The 26,614-nt window shown below is 42.1% G+C and overlaps 1 protein-coding gene across 4 annotated transcripts in view; it reads right to left on the bottom strand.

Moving 5' to 3' along the window:
• MEGF10 (multiple EGF like domains 10) overlaps positions 1-26,614 on the bottom strand; it is a 177,128-nt gene that overhangs the window by 38,196 nt on the left and 112,318 nt on the right. For all 4 annotated transcript variants that reach the window (XM_020290109.2, XM_020290107.2, XM_020290110.2 and 1 more), the window contains 7 exons: positions 25,410-25,530; positions 21,305-21,441; positions 16,209-16,421; positions 9,519-9,693; positions 8,068-8,188; positions 7,140-7,303; positions 4,962-5,064 (listed from right to left, as the gene is read on the bottom strand). In XM_020290109.2, coding sequence (XP_020145698.2) covers positions 4,962-5,064; positions 7,140-7,303; positions 8,068-8,188; positions 9,519-9,693; positions 16,209-16,421; positions 21,305-21,441; positions 25,410-25,530 — 1,034 coding nt within the window. The remainder of the gene's footprint in view (positions 1-4,961; positions 5,065-7,139; positions 7,304-8,067; positions 8,189-9,518; positions 9,694-16,208; positions 16,422-21,304; positions 21,442-25,409; positions 25,531-26,614) is intronic.

The raw sequence follows: 26,614 nt of genomic DNA, 5'->3' as shown, positions 1-26,614 counted from the left end.
GCACTGTCTGCCTTGGTCCAGACCTAGATTAAAGCAAACAGGACTGCTAGGCAGACTGGGAGACCTGGGAGCTTTGGCGTTTCTGCAGCTTTTCTTTAGGGAAAATGAGTGCTCCTCCACCCTCACTTCAGGAGCCCAGCCTCTGCTTTTATACGACCCCTTCCAAGACTACACAGACAGACAGACAGACACACTCTGTAAACATACTCTCCCCTCCTAAATGCCCCAAAGGGTCAGATAGTGCGTCATTTGCACTTATGGTTGATTGCATGCATACATGTTCACTAAACACGTCTGACTAAAGTTATTACCTTCACGTCACTGGAAAAAGGAAGGAGGTCTCTCCTTATTATAACATCCAGATGTCACTTAGCTGCATGAGAGATCACCTTGGGATAGATCAGTTCCTGAAGCAGCAGTTCCCTTACTCAGCTAGTCAAACTGGGTGTTTGGGGAAATGTGAAAAGGAGGGCTGACCTCGCGGGGAGGGGCTGAGGCCACTGCAGGCCGTTCACTTGCCAGGAAGAGTGAAGAAGCCAGACTGTTCCTAGCAACTCGGCCCTTCCTGGCTGGCGCAGGTGAGCTCCCCACCACTGCGCCTTGTCTCCTTTCCCTCCCTCCAATTACACCATGTCTTGCTAGTCTCTCTCTCTCTCTTCCAAGACCCCTAGTGCTTGATTTGGTGTCCTAATGTCCTTTTTATCTGTTTAGCCTCTAGCTTTTTTGTTCTGGTACAAATTCATCCTCAGGCCTCTTCTTCTCCTTTGCCACTGCTTACGAGACTTCTGTTAAAGAAATGCTCCCCTGGACTGAAACCTCCTCAATGACCAGAGCGATAAGGCATAGCAGATGACACTCTACAGGCTGGTAACTGCCAATGCCTAGCCACAAGGCAGCTTTTTAAATGACACTCTGCGCTACACTACACAAGAGCCCCTGGCGAGCGGCTAAGTCAGGTCAGAAATTCAGCACACACTCCCTGTGCCAAGGAGTATATCCTGAGGGATTTCCAAATCTTGTCCAGATTTGTACAAAAGGTGCTCTATGGACTGGCAGGGGCTCCATCCCCCTCTTCCTCCTCACCTACCTTCCAAATTCTCATTCGGTAGGTGTGAGGTTGGGACTGGGAATATGCAAGTTAAAAGAGTTCCCAGGTGACAGTGATCTTAGCCAGGACTGGGGACTGGGCCGGGGACAGCACATGTTCCCAGACAGCTGGAATGAAGTCTTGATTAGCTGTAATGCTCAGCAAATAGGTGTTTTGGCTTACTGAAGTCAAAGCAGAAAGGAAGACATAACATCAGCCTGTTTCTGTCATTTTGGGAAAATAATTTATGAAGCATATCACTCTACTACTCTGGAAAATTAGCACACACAGAGCTAATTATATTTTACTGACATTGGAAATTTCAGAATATTCATTATGAAAAGCCAGTCTCATTTGACAGCAGTGTGTGGTGTGTGTGTGTGTGTCTGTCTGTCTGACTGTAGCAGAGTTGTAGGAGAAGCAGTCCAAGACACTGCCTATATCCTGGATAGTATTTCATTTTTCCCCATTTTCTACTGCAATCTGTCTCTTCTTGATAAAACAGGTTACTGGCTAACAATGACAATAAATTATGGTTTTAAATAACCATGCACTATAATAAAAATGCATGTCTTTTCTTTTGAAAAATAGTACATTTCTTTTGGAAATAGGATCTGCGATATCAAATGCAGCATTTGTTTTGGTTAATTTTCTTTCACAGTAGTTTATTTTGAAGACTTATTTTAAGAGTAGGTAAAATGAGACTAGCAAACATAACTGAAATAAAAATGTCTTAGTTCCTTTAACAGAAAAGGTCAGCCAGGCATTAGGCAGCAGGGTGAAGTTGGGAGGACAGGTGGACGGCCCATGTGGTAAGAAGGCCGGCTAACTTCCCTAGTGTCACAGGTTAGGGCAAGATTTCCTCAATTTGGGTGGGACAATTTCCTTATAAAGAGTGTAAGGCCCTTAGGAGCCTCACCTCTGGCTCCAAACCTACCTGATCAGCCTCTCCCCAGTGTCCTCAGCGGCTGAGCAGTAACACCGCCTTGTTGATTTGGTCGGGGGAGATCCCGGCTTCCGTGTTAGATTTCGCTAACTTAACAAAAGCCTCACTGCTACACTACACACTGCTACCTTCCCAGCAACTCCTGACAATTCACCTAGAGCAACCTCGGCATCGGGGAGGACAGGAAATAGAATTAACTTGCTTCCCTAGGCTTATGTTTATTATTTGGCCCCAAATCTGGAATCTAAATCAAGAGCAAAGGCTTCTTTACATTCAAAAAGGTCCTTACCGGCTACTTACTCAAAACAAGTTTATTGTTGAAAAATTATGAGTCTATCCAGTACTGACAATGAAATGATGCCCTGTGTAAATAATGCACAGAATCTGCTCTTTCCTTTAAAAAAAAAATAAGCCAACTCTTGATCAATTAATCATAGGGTGTTTTCTGGAACTTCAGGAACTTTCTTTTCCTCTGTGTATGTTTGCTTTTACCAAGTATGTTCCTCAAGTGTGGGAGATGGCCTTGCAACAGGCTCAGTACTGACCGGTGCTTGCAGGCCAACTGCCCACACAGAAGACCAGAGAAATGACACACTGGGGCAGCTTGGCTGGCCTAGGAGCAAGAACGACTCTCAGGCCACGAAGCAGAGATGGCTCCAGGGCAGCAAGTGAGAGAGCAGCATGAGGCAGCATAGCTTCTTCCCTTCTAGAGGAGCCGCCAGTCACAGAGCACAGAGGATTACAAGATTATGTTGTGCAACAAAGCCACTGCATTCCCACAGGAGCCTGACAGGTCTAAGGCCAGATGGGATAATTTGTCTTACCCCATGACCCAGACTATGGAATGCAACCAACACATTTTCTGGCTGGCTTCGGGCCAAGTCATCTCTCTTGCTCTTCTTACGTACACTATAGTGTGCTTTTCATAGGCTGGTTCTAAACCATCAAGCAGGTGGATACTTGAGCAGTAACTGGTGTTTCGGGGACACCTCACATTCTCTCTGTATTCATAAGACAAAAGCAGATTTGGTAGAGTGTGGTCCAAAAAAAAGGATGTGGCCCCAAACTTAGGAAAGTTCGGAATTTTCCAGAAGTTTAAAAGTGCTATTTTGCCTCACTTTGGTCATTGAGAAATCAGTACTGGTCACTTCATTTAAGAACTTCAAGAACTATAGTAAAGTCACAAAATCTTGTTTAATCCCTGGTGTGATGTATTTGAGTAATAGAGTGCCAAATGGAAACGTGGGAAAGTAGAATTTCATACTGTGAAGCCAGAATTACCTCAGTGTTTACATGTCAAGAAGGAACTTTACATGACTAGGGAGGCCTCGTGTCTGTGGGTAGCTCCTTTTGGCAGAAAGCAAGGTCCACTGCACCAGCGTTGGCCGGCTTCCCAAGGTAGCTCTCAGGCACTAGAAATCTAGCACATGACAGTTCATCTCCTGTCAGAAACCAAAGAAGCTCTCAACAAATTCTAAAACACTACTGAAGAGGTTGCTGGTAACATCCCATATTTATGGATTTGAAGACTTAATATTGTTGAGTTGGTAATATTCCCCAAATTGATCTATAGATTCAATCCTCATTAAATTTCCATCTTGCATCTTTGTAGAAATTGACATGTTGATTCTAAAATTCATATGGAAATTCAAGGAACCTGGAATAGCTAAAACAATCCAGAAAAAGAAGAACCAAGCTAAAGGACTCAGATTTCTCAATTTTAAAATTTCCTACAAAGATAGAATAGTCAAAACAGTATGGTACTGGCATAAGGATAAACATATAGACCAATGAAATGGAAGAGAGAGTCCACAAATAAACTCTCTCGCATTTATGAAAAATTGATTTTTGACGATTTTTGATAAGGGTGTCAAGACAATTCAATGACAGAAAGAATAGTCTTTAATAGTCTTTTTTCAACAATGGTGCTGGGACAACTGGATATCCACATGCAAAAGAATGATGTTGGACCCCTAACTCATACTGTATGAAAATTAACTCTAAATGGATTAAAGACCTAAATGTAAAAGATAAAACTATAAAATTTTTAGAAGAAAATGCAGACATAAATCTTGTGATCTTGGATTAGGCAATGTGTTTTTAGACATTTTTTTTCTAGCCAGAGTCTGGCTCTATCACCTAGACTAGAGTGCATCAGCCTATCTCACAGCAACCTTAAACTCCTGGGCTCAAGCGATCCTCCTGCCTCAGCCTCCCGAGTAGCTGGTACTACAGGCACATGCTACCACACCTGACTACTTTTTCTATTTTTAGTAGAGATGAGGTTTTGCTCTTGCTCAGTGCTCAGGCTGGTCTCAAACTCCTTACCTCAAGCGATCCTCCTGCCTCAGTCTCCCAGAGTGCTAGGATTACAGGTGTCAGCCACTGGGCCTGGCCAATGCTTTTTTTTTTTTTTTATTTAAGACCAAAACACAGGCAAAGTAATGTTTAAAAAGATACACTAGACTTCATCAAGATAAAAACTTTTCTACTTCAAAGGACACCATTAAGAATGTGAAAATATAAAGAATGGGAGAAAATATTTCCAAATCATATACCTGATAAGTGACATATCTAAAATATATTAAGAACTGTTAAACTCAATAATGAAAAAGTGATCCAAGTAAAAATGAGAAAAGAATCTGAATAGACAAAGAAGATAAATAAAATGGCCAATAAACACATAGAAAGGTCCTCAGCGTCACTAACCGTCATGGAAACGCAAAGCAAAGCAACACTCCAATGAGATACCATTTCACACCTACTAGGATGTTACAATCAAAAAGTCAGATAATAACTAGTTCTGGTGAGACTATGGAAAAACTGGAACCCTCATACATGCGGGTGAGAATGTAAAGTGGTTCTGGAAGAAGAACGACGCTTTTGCTTGGCGGTTTCCCCTTCCAAGTATTGGCCCTTGGCTCTCACCTGACCATCCGGGGAGGCAGCGGCAGTGGCCCGTGGTGGGGTGGCAGCCATCCGCGTGGCTGCAGTCGCACCGCTCGGCGCAGTTCAGCCCATACGTGCCATCCTGCAGGGAAGACAGCATCAAAGACTGCAATGAAGGCCTGGGAATCCCATGATGGGAGACAAAAGGGCCATGGTCACCCACTGCAGATACAGTGTCTGCTCTCCCAAACACCTCTGGGAAACACACATCATAATCACCTCTTCCCATGTCTTCTTAGTCCCCAAAATGTAGGCTCCAAGAGGTCAGAGTTTTACAATTGCTAAAACCCTCGTTTAAGCCTGACATAATGGTTGAGACATATGAATGGTGAAGCCAATTATGCCAATATGCTGTTATGCCTGTATGCAAATATATAGATATGCCAGTTAATTAAAATATGCCTATCGTATTATAAGCCACAACTCATAAAAATACTTTCTTTTGTTCCTAAAGATTTTTATAAAATAGTTCAATGTTTCCTACAATGCATTGCATTGTTTAGTAGAAAGAAAGGAAAATTAAAAAAAAAATGATAGTTCTAATTGAATTAAGTTTGCTCCCATAAATTGGTAAGGGATACATTTTTGTTACTATAAAGTAAAATGAAAACTTTTTATTACTAATAAAACAATCCCTAATTATTATATTTCTTTCCATGAAGAAGTCTAAGCCACATAAAGTGTCTGGTTCAAGATCCTAAGTACGAGTTGATACACCTCCTGGCTCTCCCCCTTCTGCTCTTGGAGTTTTCACAGGCACAGCGGTCTGGGTGGCCCAGTGGAGTTTACAGAGGGGCTGTGATCATTTTGTTTGTGAGAGGAGAATGGGAAGCTCTGCATTTATGAGCCCTGCTCCTTCAGTCTGGATCCTGAGAACTGAGGGAGGGAACTACAAACCTCCCTGCACCAGCCAAGCACTAAGAAAAACAGGGGTGCCCAAGAGGAAGGAACATGGGAACCAGCACAAATAGGGAGTGGGTACTAAATGGAATAACTACTTGCCTAGAACTTGTTAAAATTAAAAAAAAATTAACTCTGTTTTAGGCCCCAGGAATGTTTGCTAGAACCACATAGGATTTAGCTTTGTCACAATAGGAACCACTAAACCATCAGCCTTCCCTGGTTTACTAACTCCTTTAGGGTATGAAAAAAGGACAAGACTATGCCAAGGGCTTTTCTTTGTCTACAGTCAGATGGGGAGTGAAAGGTGATCTCCACACCCATCTCCTGATACTGATAATGTGTTCACTGTCTGGTGAGAAGCAGCAAGCTAACTTAACTCTGTCCTAGGGTGTAGGAGGGCAGGGGGTGGCCAGAGCAGGCTTCTCTCTACTTCTGGAAATGGGTCATACTTAGTGAGGAGGAAGCCCAGAAAGAGAAGAGCCTCCCTGGAAGGCCCTTTCGAGGGGCTCAGTTTAGGGGGTCATGTTGTTATCTGGCCATCAGATGAGTCCTGGAGGCAGGGAACACACACCACTGAGAATCGCCTAGTGGCTCAGGGGAAAAAAACTGCAATAGGAAGAAAGAGTGACAGGAAAGACATCAGCAGGTTACCAGAGAATGCACTTCCTGTTCGCACCTCTGCCAGCCTGCAGCGGATAATATCAGATTTCTAATGATACATCTCTCCAAAGTAGGTCAAGGAAAGGGGGCGAGCACAGGGAAATCTTCAGAGTCGTGAGGCTCCAGAGATATTTACATTAAAAGATGCTATTTACAAACCATCCACTTGGATGAGCATTTCTGTGACATCGAGCACCACTCCCCTTTCAAGTCCCTGCCATTTTCCACTCCAAAGGCGGAGGGGAGGGCATTTCCATTATAACAGACACAAAATATTTGGAGAGTTGACAGGCAGACACGGAGTGTTTGACCACTGCTGCTGACCAGCTGCACCAGAGATGGGTGTGTAAGCAACAGACAATAAAGGGAGGGGAGGAGGACACGTGTGAAATGAAGGAGGAGAAAGGAGGCATTCTCACAAAGCCCACCTCACCGATTTCCACATCTATCCCTTCTCTAATCCTGTGTCCAGCATGAATCCAAACACCTCGGTTCTGCTAACAGTTACTGAAGTTTGGCTCACAATGAGCCACTTTAAACCAGGAAAACTGCGAAAAGCAGCCAACCCTCCAGAGCGGCTCCTCCTGGGCGTACCTGGCAGGGAAGCTCGCATTTCTCCCCGCGCCATCCAGGTGCACATGTGCAGCTCCCGTCCAGGGTGTTGCAGGCTCCCCCGTTGAGGCACTGGCACGTTAAATTACAGCCAAAGCCCCACGTGCCGCTGGGGCACCTGATGGAGCAGTCCACCCCGTGCCAGCCTGCATGACAAGAATGCCAGAGCGTGTGAGGAGCAGAGGCAGCAGGGAGCTCCGCCGAGCCCTTCCAAGCCAGGTTTCTCCGCAGAAACACCTGGGAGATGCACAGCAGAGCCCCCGCCCCAGCCCCAGCAGTGGAGAGCACTGGCTCTGCCAAGTCAGCTCCCATCAGAAATGAGCACAAGGCACCCTGGAGGACCCCAACAGCCACACGGGCTATGTGATCTGTCGGGGACGCCAACGCTACGGAGTGGGGGCACCTCTCACGTGCAGCCATGCACACTGGAATGCTGAGGTTTGTTCAGATTGGGACAGTGGATATCTATATGGAAGGGAGAGGAAGGTTTGTGCTTGAAAACACAACCCCGTCTTTAAAGTGGGACTTCATTAACCATGCACAGTGCGTATCCAGGATCCTGGCTGCACCTATGGAAGGACATGTTCTGGTTTTCACATAAAACTGGTGCTTGGCTGCATTTCTTGTTATGACTCCAGGCTGGCCAATTTAGGAGGGTGGACACACGTCTGCTTGTGTACTCTTCCCCAAAGCGCAGAGGCTCACGGACTTTTGGAGCTGGCAGTGACTTCAGAGATCATCTGATGTGAGCCTCTTCCTATCACAGCCCACACTGGATGAGGGGCTTCCTTAGGTCCGGCACCGAATTTTGGTGCACCTGGAGCTAGAACTCTGGTCAAGATTTCTTTCCTATGACTTTAGGAGAAAATGTGACCAGGATCAAATAAAAGACTTATTTACCCAGTCTTACCTGCCTTGCAAGTACAAGACCCCTCCACAGGAGAGCAGACAGCATCGTTTTTACAGCCACAGTGAGAGGAACAGTTTATCCCGTAGGTGCCCAGAGGGCATGGGGTGGAGCAGTCAATTCCCTAGACAGGCACAAGCAGCAAAATGCATGCAATTTTGCCAATCGAAATAAGGCCAACACACATAAACAAAAATATATCTTGGCAATGCTAATTATACTTCCTCACTAATTTTAACACACTGTATTTTTTTAAAAGTTGCTATAATGTCACCACTACACAAATCTTAGAGATTTAAGGGCAATACTAGCTGGCCTAAGTTTAGGATATAATATTAAATGGGACCCAAAATAGCCTGCTGTCTTCATCAGTTTTGCCTTCATAGCTGCAAAAAAAAAAAAAAAAAGAAAAGAAAAGAAAAACCAAGAAAACCTTTTACTCTTGTTCAGACAAGTAGACATATAAAAATAAATTGTAGCCATAAAATTATTGTCAGTAAATAAATAAACATAAATATGAACTATATATTAGAGTCCAAAAGTTCCTAGACTTCCTTGTATAAAATGTGTTATCATTAGTGGGTGAAGCCAAGCAACAGAACACATTTGGCCTGCAGCATGATTCAATTTATCCAACAGGGAGCATTAAACATAGAATTGGGCTACCAAAGGTGATTGGAGGTCACCTCTTTTCAAAACAGAAGGAACTCTTAAGCCAAGGCTAATGCAAGGGCTCAACCAAAGACTGTGACACAGGCTAGAAAACCCTACAGAGATCCTCTCAGCTCAGCAACTTCACAGCCCACCAGTTCTACATCATGTGCTCTGTAATAATCATCAACATTCTTCATACTTCAATGTTTCCTCTTTAAAATGGGAGACAATAATTGAAGAACCACACATTTTCCTTTAAAACAAAAATTACTGATCTATAGCTAAGAAATCCTAGAAACTGTAGGCAAAATTCTGCTCCCTAGGAATGCAGGCATATGTGTAGAGTCTAGATGTTCAAAGGAACCTTAAAAACTAACATGCAACTAAGTACAGAATGTAAATACATAAGTACTAATTTGACATATGATGTGTCTTTAAATTTCATAGAAAAACAAAAACTGTTGACAATAATATATAACCTACTTGAAAAAGTAACTTCTTTGCTGCCTATAAAACACAGTAAAATAATTACCAAAAGAATAATTATGATTTATCTTACTTCTTGACATATATTTATATTAAAAATTAATGTCACATTTATAGTTTTCCCAGCTTTCCTAGCCATCATTCTAAGGTAATTCCTTATATCTCTATTAGTACTTTTCATTCTCTTTCTCTTTAATGATGTGAATGATCCCAGCACATTCATTATACTTCACCAAAGGCCATATAAGTCATGCTATTGATATGCTCCACCCTTGCACCCCTCTTCTCCCTCCTCCACGGCCCAAGTCACTCACTTTGAATCCTGGGGCACAGGTGCACTTTCCAGTCGCACTGTCACAGTCGGCCCCATTGTGGCAGCTGCAGATCTGCTGGCAAGCTTCCCCGTAGAATCCAGGAGAGCACGTCTCATTACAGTAGAGTCCCGACCAGCCCGGCTTGCAGGCACACTCTCCAGACATGGGGTGACAGCTGAAAGACATGGATGGAAAGAACAAGTCACTCTGGGATAGACATGACACCCAAGGCTGTGCAAATGTAGCTTTAGCCATGACACTGTGTGGGTAATTTTAAGCACAATAACTTAAACTTCATTGCCAGGCTTAGTATGATTTCATTAATTGGCTGAAGCCTGACTGGTAGCAGGTACTACAGATCTATTGTATGAAATCAGCATCATCTCTAGCAGGATTGAGTATTACAACCACAACCTTTTGTCTGAAATTCTTTTTAATCTTCTTAAATCAAAAGCACTAATTCAGTAGAAGGTCAACTCTAGGAGGAGAGCTAAAAATCTCCAACCAGTGAACAATACCAAGTCAGTTAACCAGTGCGATGTCCAAGGAACTCCAAAAGCAGCGACCTCAGCAGCCTGTTTCTCCTCTCAGCTCCGTTACCTGGTAGCAGGCAGCTGTCTCTACCTGAGACAGCAGCCGCGCTGGCGGGCTATGTAGCCAGCTGCCTCGCGTGGCAGATGGACACATCAGCTGTGCTGAGACGCATGTGTGAGAGAGCTGACACAATAGGGTGCTCTGTGGCACACTGGCTCAAAACACATGTGCTTTTCACCATAGGAAAATCTTAACAAACAAACTAGCTGTGCTGACAACTGGAAGACTGTTTAAAGATGGTCTTCCTCTCCTGCTGGAGCTAAAACCCTCCTCTTAACTAGGACCAACAACAAAATCCACTCTGGCATTCAGACATTCGCTAAATAATGTGTTCTCATCATAAGAGTGTTCGCAGATTGTCTACCCTTGGAAATAAGAATGAGCTGGGAAGTATGAAGACTGAGGATGTAATTCTAGTTCCCCCAACACCTGAATAATCTCAGTGAAAGCCTGAGGTCCCAGTCTGGCAAGTGAGAATCTCAGCCACTTCCCATAACCTCATATCATATCTTCCTCTTCCTTCTCCTCCATCAGAAAAAGCCTGAGGGTTAGATGGTTTGGTCCTCATTTTCAGAAATTTATTTAAATATACTTTTAGATCCCTGATGCAACTAAGTGCCCATAAGCAACAGCCTAGGAATCCATAACATGTTCAGGAAACACAGCACCAAGAGATATCCAAGTACAATTCTGCGCCGGACATGGTTTCCTGGGCACAGAAGGCGTAGATCCAGAAGACAAGGGTTTGAGTCTCAGGTCTACTTAGGTGTGTTCAAGTCTGGTTGTAGGCCATCATATTGACCAAATCACTTATCCTTGAGCAAACGCCTGGCATCTCCAAGGTGTCTCCAACCTAACGTCAAAAACTGCGCCCTTGTTCTTCTCTCAGTGTCTCTATCACCCAATGGTCCGTATTTCTGTAAACAGCACCACCCGTGACTCAGTTTACCTAGGAGTTGTTCTTGATAACTCCTTCTGCCTCATCTCCATATCCAATTCACCACTAACACTTAACCATTGTAACTTCGAAATGTGCTTTGACTCTGCCCACATCTCTTCACTGCCACCACCTCCTGCAGCCGACACCCTCTCGCCTCAGCTCCTCCACGGCCTCCCAGCTTTGCTGCCTGCGTCACCCTCGCCACGTCACACGGAGTGAATCGTATCGCATCATTTTCTTCCCTAACGCTCTTCAAAGGCCCCCCACTACACATGGAATAAAATCCATACTGTTTAAAACAGATAAAGTGACTACAATTTATTGTCTAAACCAGGACATTTTTAAGAGTGAAGAGAGAGTCACTTATAATTACACTAGGATAACAGGCCTACAACAGACTGTCCTTGTGAAACGGGATATATGATCACCCTAAATATAGCCCATGGGACCTTGTCATTTGGCCACTGCCTACTTCTCAACCTCTTGTTTTGTCATTATTCTCTCTTTACTACTATGCTAGACCACACTGGATTTCTTTGAGTTTGTAAAAGCATTGAGTTTTTTCAACCATGTTCCTAGAATGCCATTTCCCTACTCTTTGCCTGTCTGTCTCCAGCTTGTCCTTCCAGTTCTCAGCTTAAGTATCTCTTCCTCAGCGAGGCCTGCCCTGACCGCCCAGATTTAAGCTGGGTCTCTCCCATGCTCTTTCCCAGTGCCCTTTTCTTTCTCCTCATCTCACTTATCACAGTCAATAATCCTATGTTTATTTTTACAGTCTTTAACATCTTCCTTCCCTCTAGACTGTGAGCTCTGTGAGGGCAGGAATGCAGTGTGTGTCGTCCCTGGGGCACAACAGGCCCATGGTGAGTGAATAGTGAAAACGTCACAACTGACGCGCAGTAGATCTGACTCTAGGGAGCCAGCTTTCCCACACCAATCCGCTTCTCCCTGACATCTCAGAGGCATCGCGACATGTTGCATTGCATTCAGTATATCTGTATGCAAAGGCAGGATTTCCTCTCAAACTAGTTTCAAAAGTGTTAAAATCTTGGCTTAAGGGGAATAGCTATTAATTGCAGGGAACACTGCAATGTTTGTGATGATGTTGTGAGTGCACAGACTAGAAGTAATTTACTGAGCAGTGACGAGGTGCCAGCACCATGCTAAATGCTCCATGTGCACTACTCAATTCCATCCTAAATGGCAGGTACGATCCCATTTTATCAAGGAGGAAACAGAGGCCTACAAAGAGTAAGTGATTTACTCTCAAAGTCTCACGCAGGTAGTGGCAGAATCGAACTTGAACCCAGGGTGGTTTGTTCTTGCACCAAAGAAAAAGGAGGGTTAACAGCAGCCTGTTGTGAGCGGGGGCTAGATATGAACGGGAATTGCCAAAATTTATGATTTAGCACATTCATGGCGTCAACAGGATCAGTAAATACCTGCATTGTGCAGAAAACATAGACAAATTTAGATGTACTTCAGTAAGGCTCTATATTTGAGAAAAGGAAAAGCAATTTTCTAAGTGATGGATTGGTTAAAATAGTTCACCTTATCTTAACATACTGGAAAAGAAAGAACATATTTGGTAGAAAATATTACTTTCCATTAAAAACTAGAAAATAATATTCATGGTGTAGACATAAAATGTTAAATGAAACAGATGATTTGAAACAGTGAATTGAACTATATGAGAGGCAGACGGAGAAATTGATATTCAAAGCCCCCCAGTGAGTGTTAGTGCAGCGCACTGGTTCTCAGATTGATTGACACCAAAATTACTATTCTGCAATTTGTAATTAGATGTAGGAAGCCAGAGCACTCTGGAAGCATTTGATGGGTTCTCATGCAGACAGCTTAATTGGCAATGAGATTTATGTATTGATGTAGGAGCAGCAGATTGGTGGTTTAAGGGTAGATATACTCATTACCTGTTTTCTGTCTAAAGAACAGATTGCTTTGTGTGCATGCAAATGGGACTATACACATATGGGAATATTTGTCATTTTATACACACATATAACTAGCTATACATATTCTAGCAAATTTTTCAATTTAATAGTTAAATCATAGCAAGAGACCAATACTATATAATATTGGCTAAAGCAGACTGATTCATTGAACTTTATTTTATTCATTTCCTTATAAGTTATTAATGCTCAAATTTAATGATAATTAGGTGACATTTGCAAATAAACACATCCTGATTGTCCACAGCTGTTAAATGTCCTTATTAACAAGAGCTAATATATATATCCCATGTGGAATCTTATTAAATCTCAAATTTTATCCTCTTGTCCAAAATCATTTCCACCATAAAAGTTAGTTTTTAGTTGAAAGGTCCAGGTCACAGTGAACGTCGTTAGGTTCAATAATAGTACTGAAATGTAAAATACTAATTTTACTATAAATACATTTAAATACATTTCAATCCTATGATATATTGCAAAATAAAAATGGCTACAAATTCTTTGCTACACTTCCATCAAGAGGTGGAGTATACTGAATCTGGACTTGGTTTGGTAACTTGCTTTGTCTAAAGGGACATCAGCAAACACGACACAACCAAAGGCTTGAAAAATGTTTTCCTGTTGGGGCTTGCCCTGTCTCTTGCTGCTTTTAGAATCCAGTCAACACGTGAAGAAGCCTAGGCTTGCCTGCTAGATGCTGGAGACATGTGGCACAGTCACCCCCATCATCCAGCCAAATGCCAGACACATGAGTAAAGATATCCAGGGCCACTTAGCCACTAGTTCAGGGGTCCTCAAACTTTTTAAACAGGGGGCCAGTTCACTGTCCCTCAGACCATTGGAGGGAGAGTGTGGCGCACATTCCAAACATGTGCACTGTGGGCCCTAGATGAGTTGGCTGCTAAGCAGGACAGGCAGCAGCAGCAAAAACATGTGGCAGGCTCGATAAATGTCGTCGGCGGGCTGCATGTGGCCAGTGGGCCATAGTTTGAGGACCCCTGCTAGTTGATCTGCCAGCTGAACACAGAAGGATTAGCAGAAGAACCACCAAGCTGAGCCCAGCCCACATAACCAAGCAAAAAATCATCAGGTAATAAAAAACTATTGTTTTATGCCACTTAAGTTTGGGGAGTTTTTCTTTTTTTAATGTGGCAAAAGCTATCTGATACAAATCCCTACTCAAATATGTGGTTGCAATATATGTCAATATGTATATCCACAGAACTCAAAATCTACCTAAAGACAATGTACACTATTAATCTACATTGCATTAGATATGCTGTTAATTATAATGAAAGGATTTAAGATAAACATATATCACGAATTGTATAACAGCAAAGCTCTACTTGCTTGATTAAATGATAAAATTAACAAAATAGATTTTTAATTAATACAAAGATTCTATGCCTTTTGGTTTGAAGGGACCTTGTGTTTCCAGGAATTTTACATGGTAGTTCAAGATATAAGAATTAGATGGTTGGCTTCAACTGTGAATTCAACAAGATAGAGTCATATAATCTACATTCAATTGGTTTTAATAGAAATTTATAAAAGCTAATCTTTAAAAATAGCTTTTATGATTTAGGGAAGCAATAGGCTAATTGTTTTTTAATTTTCTGATTATTTGATATACATCATTAGACAGATATTAGTGTTATTTTGATTTATGCTATTGTCAATCTCGTGTACTTCTTTGTTAAAACATACATGCTTAGGTACATGTGACCTATGTAAAATTATGGCACTATTGGCCTCAATAACTCTTCACTCATACCTTGCCACTACTAATGGTGTACCCAATTCCAACAAAACCAACATTCTCTCTGCTTCTCCAATTCTTCTCTTAACAGAGCTCTTCCTTTGTATAGGTTTATTATTCTATTTGATTTCACCTGTGTCTACATACAACAAAATAGCACACTGGTATAATGTTCGTAGCCATTACTACATGAGGCTTACTTTTTGTTGCAACAAGTCTTACACTGCAGGAAAGGGAGCCAAACTCATGACTGGTCCCTAATCCTGCCAGCTCTCTAAATATTGGAGAGTTGAAAAACAAACAAAACCCTACAGAGATTATTCATTTTTGCTCCCCAAATGTTTACCTAAATTTGTCATGTAAAGAATGGCAATATTTTCCAGTGGAAAAAACAAAAGTTGACTAAAGTGGCTTACAAAATTACTTGAATAATAATTGAGAATACAATTCTTTGATATGCCCCACTAAAATGTATTCCAGCACGCACACACACACACACACACACACACCCTGCAAAGTCTATTTTTCTGTTCCTAACAATGGTTTAAAGAAGAGACCAACCACCTTCTGTTTACTTTTAACTTTTGTGCATTTGGGATTTGATGAGGCCACAAGTTATCTTTCAGAAGTATAAATGAAGTAACAGCTGTACTGAATGCAAATAAAAGTTATTTTAGTAACAGCTGAACTGCTATATAACATACTACATTTTTGTCAAACTCAGCTTTTCCAGCAGTCTGCAAACGAGCCCAGAATTCTAAGTTGTGTGTATCTGGTCCTTGGGGGAGGGAAAAGAAGACTGGAGTCCAGAAGATATTGTCAGGGGCAGACAAGGTACAGTGGGGTGGGTGGGATCATGGTTTCCTGTTCTCAAATTCTTCCAGAGATTTTTGAGCTAAAAGACCCCTGCGAGTTCTATGTCAGAGTAATCAATTCTGAAAAGATATTTCACATGTGACAGCCACATGTGAAGCACTTTCACAAAACTTCCATTGGTACATTGCCTCTCTGTAGTCTTTTTTTCTTCCAAAGATGTGCTGTCAAGTAAAAGATATTGCAGTGACAATAATTTTATGATATTTTTACATAACTTGGCTTAATCCCTTGTTTCTCATTGCACCTTTGCTTCTAGGGGAACACCACAGAATCCCTCACTTAAGGAAAAGTTCTACTAACCTCAGCAAATTTAATTTTTATCAGTGGCTATCAATATAGAATTTAATATCCACCAATGACCATCTAACAATTTCAGCACTTCTGATGTGGGCCACCACTCGCCAAGTGAAAAGGCCTCCCTTTTACGTGGTGATCTCTGCCCAGGACAGCCCAGGCACAGGAGGGGACCTGGGGTGAGAAACTCTCTGTCAACCCCCCCTTCCAAATCCTGGACACGGAGGTCAGAATCTTCCAAGGGCAGTGACACTCACCTATGAGTGTTGTCCAGGTGGCAGGGGCACCGCTTGTCACACCTGATGCCGTAGAGCCCCTCTGGACACAGGCGCGCCTCGCAGCGCTCGCCAGCAAAGCCAGCTTCGCAGAGGCACGCGCCACTCACGTGGGAACACTTCCCCCCATTGACACACTGGCAGGGTTGGGCACAACGCACTCCGTAGGTCCCAACTGGACACTCTTCCTGGCACCTATCAAGCAACGGGCAAAAACAAGACAGATTAAACAACCCATTCATAGTGGCTTTGTTACGCATAAATTGAAGCTGCTTTTTGTTCTTGATACTATTTGGTGCTTGTCCTGTTACAGAGATGAAAAGCATTAAGAGAAATTAGTATGGCAACATATAGCAATGACATTAGTGTGACTTGTATAAAGAAGTGACAAAAACAAAACACAAACAAAATAAAATTATGAGCTTAGGACATGAAGCCTGTTTACACCAATGCTTGCCAAGGCATATGTAGCACTTTAGCAGGTACCAAGAATAAAAGAAAAGAAATTACCCAAACGTTAGTCTCAGTCCATAATTAGGAAATTTAAAAATAGGCTTTCCCCATTCCAAAGAAAAAACTCTGTGGCCAATTTGAAACTGAACTTCAATTCTCTTGGCTTTCATGTAGACATCAATTTTAATCTCAGTCATGTTTCTGCTTTTTTCAAAGCTGAGTGGTAATCACTGCTCCTCATTTAGAAAGTTATGTAACTAATAAGCAAGTCCTCTTTAGACTGGGGGAATTCTGACCTACTGAAATCAGGCGTCCTCGATTCCAACCTGGGCAGTGACTGCTGGTAGTGGGTTGTAGGAAGCCTTGAGTTTTCTAACACAAAATTGTTGGCAAGTGGGGTATTGTCCTCCATTGGGAAGTAGGGCTGCCAAACTGCAAGACGATATCCACCCTCAAAAATTCACTTCATTGTCTTTTAAAGAATGAGTTCGGAGCTCTGTCCCAGAGGAAGGATGCGCTCTAAGTAAGGTGAATGAGATGGGAAGCTGAGTTGCTGGAGGGAATTGTGATGGAAAAGAGGATATGATCTCTTATTGCGCCATGGAAAGCACGAATAGCTCTTGGGCTAGCCAAGTTTCCTTTTGGCTAGGCCAGGTGACGGGGCTCTCTGCAGCAGCAGGAGAGCTTTCTGCCAAGGGAGAGGGAGACAGGGCTTTGTCTCGCAGAGTGCTCACAACCAGGAGGGTACACTTTGTCTCAGCAGCCACTTCCCACGTGGCTCTCAAGTCATGCCAGACCCAGAGACAAAAATGTAGGTCGGCCTTGCATTTTTCAGATCTGTACAATGTGAGCAGCAAGCCATAGTAGCAAATTTAAAAACACTTAAAAGAAATAGCAGAGAAACATACTTAAAAGTCATAACCTTTCTGCAAGGCTTTGCATATTTTTAATGATAGAGTGCAATGACTAACACTCTCAGGGGGAGCAGGCTTCTATTTCAACGTAGAAGAAAAATCCTGAGAATCCTTTGATATTCTTCTGATTAACTCTAGCTCTAGCATATATTTAATATGATGGAGACAAGGAAAAGGGCCTTATGTAAGGCTAATTTCAGAGTCTAGCCATTTCCAGGTGTATTTGGCAATTAGGCAAAGTCTTCAACTGATCAACAAATTATTAGACAAGTTCTCAAGTAACTGAACTCATATTTACCATCCAATCAAATATGTATACTCATGTACACATGAGTATACCTATTTTTAGACCAGAAAGTATTTTTAAAAGGTACTATTTATTTTCAATCTATAAAAAGCTTTAATAACCCAAGTCATTTAGTTTATTCCTTAAAGATGTACATTTTAAAGGGAAAATACTGAGGTACAATAATTTGGCCTTATGGTTCCTGCTGAAGGCAGGCAAAACAACTTTGCAACTTCTGTTTGGATTTTCTTGCAAGTCAGCACCAAAAGGACAAAGATAAACGTAAAATAATATCACGTTCTCTCTCCTACAAGGATCTGAAAACAAACCCAAATGTTAAGCCTTGTACTATTTTCATGACTTTAATTTAGTAAAAACCCCAGCTCTAAAAGTGAGTGAAAATGGTATAGATTGGAAGCCTGGGAAAGTAGCTGATACCAAATTACAGAGAACCAGTATTGTATCGTAACTTGGCAGAGACTTCCTTTTCTCAGGGAAAACAAAATCCATAATAGCTGGTCCTGACCCATATTTACCTTTCTAACCTATAATTAAATATACTACTAGTTTTTATTATAAATACAAAACAAAAAGTCATTTGAATTTTACTAACTAAAGCAGCCATTATGTAAGATGGGTTCATATTCCTGCTTTTTTTTTTGTCAATGTTGCACTTGTAAGAGAATCCTGTTAATAATAGCTATGTCTATTTCCATCCACCAAAACAAAATGGTAAGATATCTTTCTAGAAGTATACATTTTCCATCTTGAAAATAAACATAACCTGAAGTAGCTTATGCCTTTCTGATTGGATGCAGTAAATGTCTTCGTCAAGCAGTATTAGCTCCCTTTTTGGTTCCTTTATCTTCAAGAAGCACCGTGTCCCAACAAATGTTATGCCCTTCATGTTTCTCTTGCGGCCCCCACTGGAACCAAAACAGCTATCTCAGGAGTCAGAAAAAGATGAAAAGCGTTCTTAGGAAGGATTGCAAAAGCATGATAAACAGACAGAAATAAATATTGGCCATAATAGATATATGGAAATTCTGAACAAATAACAAAAATAACAAATTTTTGTTATTTTGAATAATGCCCTGGAACTGGGAAAAATGGACAGGCATTAAATAGAGATAAACTAATAAAACGCAACACCAATTGCCAAACCAATGAGGTTCACAGACTTGTTTTGCGATTATTACGTTATACCTGAAGTGAACTTAAGGAAAGGGAGGTGAGTTAGCATGTAGGGGGTGGCAGCTCCCTCCTTCACTCTTGTCCTTTTGAGCATGTCCCTCCCTAGGGTAACTGGAATCGTTGGCCAAACCATGATTTAGTGTGAAAGAATCTCATTCCTCATCAAACCTTGGATCTATGAATCAGCTGCTTACCTTCCTAACATCTGGAACTGCTGCTCTGGGGGAAACTTAAAAAGTGCTTGATGAAAGAGCTAACTTTTCCATGGTTGTAGATATTGAAAAGAGTTCCTGCACTGAAGACTGACGCTGCATTCCTGCAATTCCTGTCTATAATTCTTAACTTCATCTCATTTCAACCACATCTATCTTTACTTCCAGGGTAAAATGGAACACAGGCGTGGCAGGACTGTCTGTGGGGCTTCACCTTCACAGAATCCAACACTGAGTCATGGATCCCTTCATGCAGCTAACACTTACTGAGCACCAATTAAGCACATGGCCCCAAGCTGGAACGTCAAAAGCCCCAGAGCCATTCTAAGACAATGCTATTGGTGTTAGAAACACTCTTTTCTTTTAACACCGTCAGAAGAATTTTTGTGAGGACCTGGAAATCATCCTCTCTTCACTCTTACTTCACTGTGCCACATTACACTTCCTCCCCACAATATCCTCTAGACCTTTCCACAAACCACAAAGGCTTTTATTTGGGCATACCACGCGCTGCTCTGCCAGCCTACTGGATATGCCTGTTTGGTTTTCTCGTACTTGCCTATGGCTGGGAGGGCCGTCTTCCCCACATCCTGGGAATGCTTTGCTGGCAGAGGCCTGCGGTGGCACCTGCCCCTAGAAGCAGCAGCCTCCCACCTAACCTCACTGATCAAGTTGCGCTGACATCTCAAAACAAGGGAAATAGCAAGTTAAACTCCAGCCCCACAAGGCCCCTCTCCCCACACCTCCTGCCACGAGCTGCCCATAGCCGCTCACTATTTTCCTTTCATGACAGATGTGCCTGCTGCCATTGTGCGTGTGCCAACTCCAGCACCCAGGCGGGGGTGGCAACTGAGAGCAGGAATCAAGGCATCAGCTCATCAGAAAAACAACAGCCACAAGAGCAATAAGTCAAAAGGCGAATTCCCTCTTTACTTTCCTTCTTTTTCTCTGGCTCTTTGTCTTCCTTGCCTCAAATCTAAAATTTACCTGAAAATCAGCTCTTATTCCCTTTCCCTGTGTTCCAAATAAGATGGGTATAAGCTTATTTGCCTTATATGTTTGTTTTTGTGTTGCCTTTAATTGAAACTTAAATTTGAGTGATTTCTATCACGTATACAAGTACTAGTGATTATTAATCCAAGTGAGCTAAGAATTCCTTCACTAAAACATAATAGCAGCTAATATTTACAAGTTCCAGGACTGCTATAAATGCTTTAATGTACTTACTAACTTATTTAATCCTTGCAACAACCTTAAAGGAAAGTACAATTATTATTAGAATGTTACAGATGAATGTTTCCAAGGCCACATTGGTCTTAAACCTAGGTTCCAAAAGATTGTTTTAAATCATTATACCCTTCTGCCTCCCAAGCCTCTTTTCTCTAATTCTACACACACATCCAACAGGCTTGGTTATCTAGTCTTCCTAGACATAACAGATTAAAGATCAAATTAAAAGCAGGGTGAGCAAAGCCCTCCCAAGTAACAACTTCCTACTAATACAGAAAATGTGGCCTTACAGACCACATGAGCCATTTGCTCTGGGACCAGAGAGCTCTGCTGAGTCTCAGTGGATCTTACTCTATCACCACCATACAATATAAGGGCTAATATTCTAAACAGAATATGGAATCATAGGAAAGTAACTTTATACTTTTTAGAGGTACCTCTAAGTACACATTTCATTTCAAAATAAATGTATCCCAAAATACTTAAAATGTAAGCGGCAGTCCTAAACACTCAACTTTTTAGAATGACACATTTATCATGGGTTCCAAATAGCTGATATTTTATGGGGTTTTTTTTTTATATATAATGTGTTCTCTGTTCTCTTCAATTTCCCATTGCTATTTATGATTCAGTTTCTATATACTGACTCAGGATAGAATCTGTCAAACACACTGATGCTATATAGATGTATAGTCGTGGACACATAGCATTGAAGATGCTCCCTGGACCTGCAGAATTTTCCTTTCATGCCATTATGAACGGTCAGAGAAATACAAGGGTGTCCCTTACCGTTCCCCTGTATATCCTGGACTGCAATGACATTGGCCTGTGGCAGCATCACACGTCCCTCCATTATGGCACTGACATTCTTGGGAACAGTTCTTTCCAAAGCGACCCTCGGGGCAAGGCTGGCCGCACACTGTGCCCTGCATTCAAAGAGACTTGGAAAATTAGATGGGCCTCCAGCCAGGGAGGGACTGGAGGAAAAGAGGAAACAGAAAGGGAAGGAGGATATGGGAACAGGGCTGCAAGAAAATTAGATTAAGGGAATTTTTTTTATTTTATTTTTTTTTTTTTGAGACAGAGTCTCGCTTTGTTGTCCAGGCTAGAGTGAGTGCCGTGGCGTCAGCCTAGCTCACAGCAACCTCAAACTCCTGGGCTTGAGTGATCCTTCTGCCTCAGCCTCCCGAGTAGCTGGGACTACAGGCATGAGGCACCATGCCCGGCTAATTTTTTTATATATATATCAGTTGGCCAATTAATTTCTTTCTATTTATAGTAGAGACGGGGTCTCGCTCTTGCTCAGGCTGGTTTTGAACTCCTGACCTTGAGCAATCCGCCCGCCTCGGCCTCCCAAGAGCTAGGATTACAGGCGTGAGCCACAGCGCCCGGCCTAGATTAAGGGAATTTTAGAACTGTTTGTAATCTTTAAAAATGTTAGAAATTTTAAATTGACTTATTTACCGGGTAAGCCCAAATATGGCAGACTGATAATCTTAGGAAAAATCCATATTAAAAACTGAAGTTTAAGATAAAGCTGCATCAAATTATTATGGCAACCTAAGAATTTATAAATCCTCCAAGTGTTCTTCCTTGTGTCTTACATGCACAATAAGTCAACAATACTTACTGAGCATGGTTACATAAATGGCAACATCTGGTGCACATGTAATATCCAAATGCTTTACCATATGTTCTAGAGAAAATACGTATTATCGTTGGCATTATTTCTTAAAATGTAGCATAACATAAGATTGAAATTTTGTGTACCTAAGTTAACAATTACATTGCCTAAGAGATACTTCTACTGGAATTAACCTAGACATTTATTTCAGAAGAAAAACACTTTATTTTCAACAGATTCAACAAGCATTGCTGAGCCAAGATCAATAGGAAAGCTTATTTCCTGGGGAGAAAAATCAAGAGAGCAACTTGGACATTTCCCCTCACCCTGGAGGCTGTCAGTCTTGTCAAGCACAGTCGTTATATTCACTCGTTGCCTATGTGGAAGAATGAGGTGCTGCAGTGATAAGTCAATGAAACACTCTACTCTTTTCTACTTCACTTGGCTTCACAGCTTCTCACCTACTTATTGGAGTTATAATTAGACAAACAACATAGCCCCCAAACAGGTAGTTTGCTAATGTTTTTAACTGTTGAAAGCTGTTGCTTTATCCTCCTTCTCTCTAAAAAAAAAAAGGCAGACTGGGCACTCTGAAATTGGAGGCTAGCGAACACCAGATGGCTTCGTAAATGTTTATTCTGGACAGCGTAAGAATTTCCTCTAACTCCTGGCTATCCACAAAGGCAGTTGGTGTGCTAATGAAGTCTCCTCTGGTGGTTTCTAGCTATCTACAAACAGGGAAATTTCTTCCACAGACTCTGGGAACCCGAAGGGCCTCTGAGAGAGGATTCAAATCAGCACTTAACTGAGAGTCGTCTGTGTGCCGGGCATCGAGCTAAGCACTGAGAATCAAAGATAAGGACACAAACTTTAATTAGTTTACAGTGCGGTGGAGGGACAGATGTAAAACTAGCTCTAGTCTGTCCATTCCAGCACAACACACTACCCTTGGTGTGATGAGAAAAGGTGACTGCAGGAATAGTGATTAACGTGCGAGGGTCTGTCTGTAGCAAGCAAGGGCTCTGAGGAAAATTGTCACTCTCTCAGGGCCTGCCTCTAACTACCCACAATGGTCCCACATAAGTTTCAGAAATGCTGTCGAAATGTTTTTATGCGTAAAGATCAATGTGAGCAAACAGCTTTAAAGAGGACATTATTTCTCTTAGTTTAAATTCATATGTGTGTGTATGTGCACGAGGAATACATGTTCATCTCTGAAAAGCACCTAGGACGAGAGCACACAGAACACACTGTAAAGGAAAAGTGTAAGTTGGAAGGTCGGCTACACAGAGAAAAAAGAGTGACCTGAAGCACTGTCAGGGTAAGGGGCCCTGAGCGGAGAGAGAGTGGAAGGGGAAGCTCCACTGGCCTCTAGAAAGGATCCATCTGTCCACCTGTGGGACTTGTAGTCCCAGCCTGTGGTTGCCACTGTGCCACAGCATGGCCACCTCAACTGAGAGAAGCTTCAACCTCAGAGCTGAAGGAGGCCACTCCACAGAAAATATCTACACAAAAGTCCTCAGAGTAGAACACCTGTTGCATTTCCTCACCCACAGAGCACAGGGCTCCCTGGACACTCTGCCGTTCCAGAAAAATCCTTCCCTTGCCAAGGACCAACGTTGACAAAGGTCAAGTACAGGAAATGAAGGAAGAGAAGCAAGGATAAGCCAGAATTTTTACCATGGGCAACTAAGAGAGAAGTGTTAGTTTTAACTAAGATAAAAACGGTAGAAGAGGAGTAGCCTTAAGAAAGTCTTGGACATACAAGTTTGGTTTTATTAACATTGACTTTTCTAGGCATGCTTGAATTTGCTCAGTACTCCTTAAATAGCTTCTCCATCTGCCTCACCCTCGGGCACTCAGCTACACACCCCTCTCTCTCCAGTTCTACTGCCTCATGGAGTTTCTCCATGCTTTGTCTCGAGAGTTTTTGATCCTCAAGAATTTCTGCCTCATCATTTTTGACCCTCGCCTTGGGTCTGACACTTGTACTCCTGCCCCAGTGGTCTTGACATCTTGAACTCTCCGTTACTGCCTAGACTCCAGTTCTCCTCTGTGTTGGATCCACAATAAAGGGCAATGCCAGACCAATTCCATGCCCAGATCTGGCTGCGGAGACTATAGCTTGGACACCGCCCAAACAGATGGTGGCCTCGTGTGTGATAAACACACACCTGGGCTCAAGGCAGGTAAGAGGAAGATTTGGGAATATCAGCAGGTGATTCTTAAAGCTATGGGCCTGTGTGAGGTTTCCAGAGAGGCTTTATAGTGAGAAAAGAGAAGGACAAGGCTCAAACCTAGGAAATACTGTAACAAAGGGTTATGTAAGAAGAGTGGGGTCTTGGAAAAGAGATCTTTAGTACAAGTAGTCAGAGAGAGGGTGATGAAAGAAGAAGAGGGCAAAGAAATTTAGGAAGGGAGGCTGGTGATCAACAGTCAAAAGCTCTGGAGAAGAGAAGCAGAAAGAGAACAAAGAGTCTTGGCAAATACGAAGTCACTTGTAACATCTGATAGAACCGTTTCAGTATTGTTCATGGAGACAGTGATGTGAAGGAAACTGCTCTGTTAAGTAGTTTGTTGATAAAGTAAACAGCCATTGGTCCTTTGCTTTTTTGTCCACAAGCAGATATATGCACAAACCAACTCTGAAAGATAACAACAATATTATTTCCTGATTTTAGATAAGTCTAATTAGTAAACTAATTGGCAGTGTGAATTCCACTTGATACTAAGACTGTGAAATTACTACCTGAAGAAAGGGTGTCCTGGTCAAAGTTTGGGAAGCATGGTGAGGTATAGCTTCCTCGCAGAAGCTCTGAAAAGTTCTGAAATACTTGATAAAATTGGTTTATCTCAATGTATCTCCAGATTTATAAGACTGGATGACTTTTTCCACATAACACTTATATTGTTGAGAATAACGTTGCCATAGAACAATAGCAATTCATGGAAGATAATTATGAAAATGATCGTTGGATAATTCCAGTGTTTATCAGCTAGATACTTGCCTCTCTTTTATCCTGAGGGAAAAATGCAGGACAGATAGCCACTATCTTTTCCACGAGGACCTTTAATACACTCCAAGTTCAGGATGAAATCAACGTCTGCCTTCTCTAGACTAACGAATTTCAGCTTTAAAATGGCTGGGTATTTCCAATTTTGCAATTGTTAACCATCTTTGTAACTTTGCTTGTGCTGAAGGCCTCCACAAGTGTATTCACTTGAGTATCCGGAATAAATGGCTTTGGGGGTGGAGGTGGGGAAGCTTACCATCCAGCCACTAGGGCAGGAGCACTCTCCAGTGACGTGATGACACACTCCTCCGTTTTGGCAAGGGCATCTCTGCTCGCAATGTGGGCCGTGTTTGCCAGGGGGACAAAGATCCTCACAGCTGAGGGGTTAACGTGTGACAAAGGACATTGTTATTTCCCAGCCACATGGCTCAGGTTCACAGGCACAGCAGCACCCAGGGCCCTAAAATACACACGCTTTCTCTGTTCAGTAACTGTTCACTTAATTTTTTAACATCAAGAGCAATAAACATATTGCCTGGAAGTATCTTTGTGGGGGTCACCCAGTCCTTCCCTTGTCTGGGGATACTTTCTATAAAAAACCATTTCAGATTGAGGAGAATCTATCCTACATGACAACACCAAGGAAGAAAATGGCCACTCATTGGTGACAGGAACTTTCCATGTAACTGTAATAAAGCCCTGTGCTGCAGTTTAAGTCTATTGTTGTTTGTGTGTTTGTTCTAATCCCAGAGGAAAATGAAACATGGACGCCCCACCCCCTTTGTACACATTTTCTTCATAATCGATTGTCCACGTTGTCCCGTCCAGACTGACAAGTCTCCACTCCCTCCCCCCGGCCCCATATCCACATGGACCTTCTTCTCTCAGCCTTTGTCTTTTTTGCTCTCCTGTGAAGTCACTCCAAGTTTCCCACAGCCCTGTTCCATTGTGGCCTTGATGAAAACCCACAAAAGCAATATTAACAATTAAACAGTTGCGATGATTATCCATTCCTCTGAAAATCAGGGCTTTCTAGGCTAATGCAATTTTTTCCTTTAGCTCTACTTTATAGACATTAACACTGTCAGCAGGAAGTATTTATCTAATCACCAGCTTTTTTTCCCCAAAATTTTAATTATGTGATTTATAAGTGTAATTTTCTCAGTAAGGGAACAAGATTTTTCTTTCTCTTATTCTGTTTGCTAATAGAAACAAATTGAAGAATGCCCTTACCACAAAATAAAGAAAATAGCAGAGGTTAAGTAGTTGCTTCTATGTCCTTCAGAAAGAATTAAACTATCTGTGTGCTGACATTCTCCACAGATGTGACACACATACCTGCATATTCACAAAGCAACATAGGTACCCACGGGCATTAAGCAACTCAGTTAATCCTCTATTGTGGACTCTCTGTAACTTCTTCCTCCTTTCCCTTTCCTAAGGCGCTGAATCCACCCAGCT

The sequence above is a fragment of the Microcebus murinus genome, chromosome 11, assembly GCF_040939455.1.
Source record: "Microcebus murinus isolate Inina chromosome 11, M.murinus_Inina_mat1.0, whole genome shotgun sequence".
NCBI lineage: Eukaryota > Metazoa > Chordata > Mammalia > Primates > Cheirogaleidae > Microcebus > Microcebus murinus.
The sequence above is the reverse complement of the archived record's forward strand: the minus strand, read 5'-3'. Positions and strand labels throughout refer to the sequence as shown.